A 5,720-nucleotide genomic window follows, 5' to 3' on the forward strand; every position below is an offset into this window, starting at 1 on the left:
TAAAATTTAAAATAAATATAAAAATATAAATAAAAAATATAAAATATTAATTACATATATCTTTAGATTTATTTCAAATTTTACTTACATTTGATCATCATCATGAATCATATCTAAATATTTACGATACTTTTTTAAATAAAAACTATGAATATCATATTCGCAAAAGTTTTCTTAGCCATAAATCGATATAATATAATATAAGTTTCAAATTCAATCTCACCACGTGACCAAACGTAAGATAATTTTAAAAGCTGAATATCCACCACAGATTCGGCAATGATTCGTGTGAACCGAGTTAAGAGTAAAAATAAAAATTGGCACCCACCATGCAAAATCCAACGATCAGAATGGTCCACATGATCCCGCTCGACGTACTTTCTCTTACTTATCCTTATTTCTTTAATCGTAATCGCGAAACACGCGAGATACGCACTTCCTGGTAAGAAGGATCGCGCAGAGAGGGATGCAATTTTGACGAAGATTCCCGATGAACTGAGGCGCGTGTACCACGCAAGAATTCTCCCTCCGTGGTAGATGTTCTTCCAACGGGTACCGTCTTCTGGAGGGGAGGAACGGAAATCAAGGAACCACCGGCCCATCCAGAGTACTGTTAATGCATGCTTGCTGCCTCCACTAACAACCATCCTTACCTCTTCGCGAGCAGCGACGGCCTCGAACGGACACCGCGTTTCCTCGATCTTCCTTCGGGATGGCGGCTTTCGTTGAGTTCTTTTGCTTTTTTTTTTCTTTTTTTTTTTCCCTCCCTCGTTTAATTGTCTTTTCTTCTCTTTTGTAAATTTGCAATATTAATAATTAGTGATAGGTATTAATAATAACTAATTGGTTTTAATTTGAAAAGTGAAGATATATATTTTTGTTTTTTTTTTATTTTGCGAAAAGGTTAGTTGTGTGAAGCTTTGAAAGTAGGAGGATGAAGATATAAAAAATTTTAGGTAATAATATACTTTTAATTGTGTTAATCGGAGTAACTTTGAGATAATTTATTGATATTAATCAAAAAAAAAAAAAAAGATGTAATAATTTATATACCAATTAATTGAATTTAATTATTTATTAAAAATTTTATTAATAATTTTAAATATATATTTAAATATTTTATTTTCTATATTTTAGATATATAGTTATAAAGAAATATGAAGTAGATGTGGCACAAAAGAAATCGAAGTAAATATCTTCAACGGTGAGTATTTGTATTCAATGTCTTTTCCCCTTTTGTTTTACCCTATCGGAAGAGGATGCAATCGTTAACGAAGAATGGAAATGTTCATTAACCGTGAAGCATTTTTATTACGAATCAAAATTTCATTTCGGTTTCTTTTACTAACCGCGCGGCATTCCAATCTAGGAAGTCTTGGTGAATTGGCGGAATTGCGAAACATTACGTGATTCTGACATGCATAAAAGGCGAATTGCTTAGCCGGTTGCTGACTTTTCCGGTGTGTTGATTTTGGGTTAATGCCAGTACTTGATCAAACATATTGAAAGATTGCTAGGGTTTGCACTTTAATAATAAGACTAAAAAGTACTGAAAATAATTTAATGCTTGAAAATTTAAAAGTATTAAAGTTCGAATCGAAAAAACGTTTTATTTTATAAAAAAAATTTTATTCCAAACAATTGCTTGAATGTTTAAAATTTACTTCAAATTTTATTGAAACTTTAAAATAAAATATATTTTCAAATCTATAAAATATGTGAAACTTTTTTATGCATATATTGAACAAAAATAGGAATATCAGATATTTTTTCGAATTTTCTTTGAAACAGAAAATCCTTTCCTTTGAAATTATCTTATTTCAATAGAAATGATCATTTTGTATAATGTATAAAAAGACACTACATATGTATTTTAATCGTTTAATGTTGAATAACTCGATTCTTTTCATTCTCGTATGATCAAATAGCGGAAGACGGGCTGAGAACGTTTCTGGTTTCATTGCGTTTTATCTCTCACAGAGAATCGTTGCTTTCAGCGTCAGATGCCTCCGTAAAAAGTGAAAATGACATCGTGTTGGTCGTCATTTTCATGCTGGTTTACCGTACCTGTCACTGACTGACTGAGACTAATAGAGGCGCAGTGCGATGTCACGCGTTCGTTCGAACGCATCTAGAGATTCTAGAGGAAAATTGCTCCCCCGTTGTTTTCTGTCTGCCTTGGGCACGGAGTGAATCATTGCCAACGACCGTACGCCGTGAAACGATTGCTTTTTAATGAAAATCGAATCGTTCTCTCGTCCCTCCTATCCTCCGAGGCACTCTCCCTTAACGAGGGATCCGTTTCAACGATGGCACGCGCGTATTCTTTGTAATTACGTTTGTTATGTGGCTTCACTCGCTTGAGATTTTAGCAATAATCGTTGACCGTTATCGTTTGTTACGCTTCAAGACGAAAATGTATCCGTTACTTGTATATTGCTATAGTGTCGATGATGAAAACTGGAACTCATAAAGATTTAGCTATCTCCTCTTTTATTAGAGTAATTTTGAAGATATATTGAAGTACACGTATATTTACATGGAACGTGTATTAAGAATTTAAAAATATATGAGCACAATTCATATGTATTGATTATATATGCATATACATAGAAATTATAAATATACATTATGCTTCGTAAAAAAATTTTTATTCTTAGAAGTAGAATAATTTTACGTGCCATTTCTTTTCGAATTTTCTTCTTTTAATAAAAAAATAGAAATTTTCAATAGTAAAAATTTTTTTATTCAAATATACAATTTTGTATAAAAAGAATATAATTGAAAAAGACATTTACAAAATTTGCAATATAGGAAATTTTTTCTGAATTTTCTACAATTTAATATATTTATTTATTTTATATTTACCTTTTATATATATTTCCTTTTATACTACTATATTTATAGATACTAAACATTTTTTTAAATTTAATTAAATATAAAATTTAATACATTTATCTATACATTCTCTTTAAATTGTTATACATAATATAAATAACATAAATACATAATACATAATATAATTGTTATATATAATAAAAATATATAAAATATATCTACGATATATAAAAAAATATATACAGATAAAAAATATTTGATATATATTTGACATATAAAAATATAAAAATATATAAAATTTATATATATAGATAGAAATATAATTATATTTTCTATGTAATATATATTTGAAATGAATAAATAAAAACAGAAGAAATCAAATTTAGTTACTCGTGGCGCCATCTCGTGTTTGGATTCTAGAAGCTCTAACTTGTTAATAGGAACATAGATATGCAAGGAGGTATTTATGACGTCACAGACAAAGAAACGAACTGCACGAGAAAGATAGAAAATTACGCCATTACATTTGGTTACATAATCTTCTATATCAAAAACGCAATAATTAAAAATTAATGAATTATTAGTTTTCTACAAAAAATTTCTGCACTTTTAAGTTTGTATCTCAAAGTTAGAACTTCAAACAATTTTCTTATATAAATTTTAACGGGGAATTCTGTTTAATTAATTATTTATTAATGATTAATATGTCACTTTCGAATTAACGTAACCGACATTCACCGACATGCATTTTTCATTAATTTTACATTATTACAAGATTTATTTCTAAATATCAATGTATGAATCTTAAATATTGTTTCTTTCTCTATATTCATATATAAATTTTATTCATAATTTTTTTGTTATTTGAATAAATAAATTGATTATTACTTGATTATATCTCGGGAATTTACGACTGAGATATTTTCTATTATAATCATTAATAAATAATTAATTGAACAGAATTTCCCGTTAAAATTTATATGAGAAAATTATTTGAGATTTTAACTTTGAGATATAAACTTAAAAGTGTAGAATTTTTTTGTAGAAAATTAATAATTCATTAATTTTCGATGTTGTGTTTTTAACATAGAAGATTATATATTGTGACGTCACGAATACCTCCTTATCTATTCTAAGTTCCTACTAACAAGTTAGAACTTCTGGCGTCCAAACGCGAGATGGCGCCACAAGTACCGATTTATAACTAAAATTAATGGCATCTTCTCTATCCTTCTCGTACAATATTGCTATCCTTATTTGTGACGTCACGAATACCTCCTTATATATTCTATGTTCCTACTAACAAGTCAGAGCTTCTAGTGTCCAAACGCGAGATGGCGCCACAAGTACCGATTTGATTTCTTTGTATAATTTATGTAATTTATATCAACAGTTTATACGAAAAAGAATAAGCGCAGCGTCAATTTTGTGATATTTTGAAATATTTATTGAGAAATAAATGAATCTTATACAAATATTTCGAAGTAAGAAACTTGTAGAAGTATTGAGAAAGGTAGGAAAATGAAATGTTTTAGAAAAAAGGAAAAAAAATAAAAGAATACGAAAAATTAGACAGATTGAAATTCAATTTAATTTATTATATATGCATTACATATATACATATATGAAATAAGGATTTCTATTTAATATGTATTAAATTTTTCAATAAAATTTTATATACAAAAAATAGAAATGAATTTAGCAATTGTAAATTTTAATAAAATAATTACATATTTGAATGTTAATTTTTTCTAAATATAAATACAAACATTCTATTTGTATAAAAAATTATAATAAAACTTCTAAAAGGATAATTATTTTTTTTTTATCATGCTCATCATTACGATTTAATTTAAATAGATATAAAAAGAAAAACAATAATATTTCTTAGGTTATCTTCGCTTTATGCTTTTCTCGCCATTATTTATATATGCAATTTTTTTGCGCAATCAAAAATTATGTATTTCTTATTTATCTATAAATTTATAAATCTCAAATTTGAAATATGAATGAATAATGGGTATTCGAAATTAAAAAATGAATATTGATATAAATATTCGATTTACAAAAAATAGAGGCTTTATAATATAATAAAATTATGAAAAATCATTTAGTAGTAAAATTTTAAATGAAAATTTAATTTTTTTAGTGAAAATTTTTTTTTTTAAAAATCTTATCAAGTTCAATCTTTCTCAAGTTCAAATTTTAAGCACAAATTTTAACATAAGTAAAATTATATCTTTAATCTTTAATAATGTGAAGGAAATTTTAAATAAATGTCACAGTACAGTATATATAAATTATATTATATATTTTTTTTTTTTCAAAAAAATCAAAAAATATTTCTCAAAATATTAAAAACTGTTAAATAATTTTGCCTTTATGTGCTATGTATCATACTCTTATAATATTTTTCTTAAAAAGATATATATTTATTTATATTTTCTTTATAATAGTTATTATATTTTATTACATTTTTAATTTATTAATTTAATTTTATAATATTAAAATATATAAATTCATGTTTCTTTAAATAATATCTATGCATTTGTAAGTTTTTAACTATAAAATATTTCTAAATTTCTTTTCTCAATATTTTAAAGATTTTAATCAATTTTATACAAATACTTTTCAAAAATTACATTTATCATATATCTAATTAGAAAAATTATAAATTTCCATTATTATATACAATATACTTCTTTTTTAAAAGAAAATTTTAATAATAAAGTTTTGAACATATCATCATATATATATTATGTTTAGAAGATTAAAATAAAATACATTTCTATTAATTAAAAATTGCTGATGTATTCGACAAATTTTTTTCATAATGTTTTATTTATACAATTAAGTTTTGTTTTAAAGAAGTCTATACTTCG

General features: G+C 25.4%; 1 protein-coding gene across 1 annotated transcript in view; it reads right to left on the reverse strand.

Moving 5' to 3' along the window:
- LOC102672356 overlaps window positions 1–361 on the reverse strand; it is an 8,565-nt gene extending 8,204 nt beyond the window's left edge. The window contains exon 1 of the mRNA XM_006621201.2: window positions 329–361. Coding sequence (XP_006621264.2) covers window positions 329–361 — 33 coding nt within the window. The remainder of the gene's footprint in view (window positions 1–328) is intronic.
- Window positions 362–5,720: the final 5,359 nt, after the last annotated feature.

The sequence above is a fragment of the Apis dorsata genome, unplaced genomic scaffold (genome assembly GCF_000469605.1).
Source record: "Apis dorsata unplaced genomic scaffold, Apis dorsata 1.3 scaffold_604, whole genome shotgun sequence".
In the NCBI taxonomy this organism is placed as follows: Eukaryota; Metazoa; Arthropoda; class Insecta; order Hymenoptera; family Apidae; genus Apis; species Apis dorsata.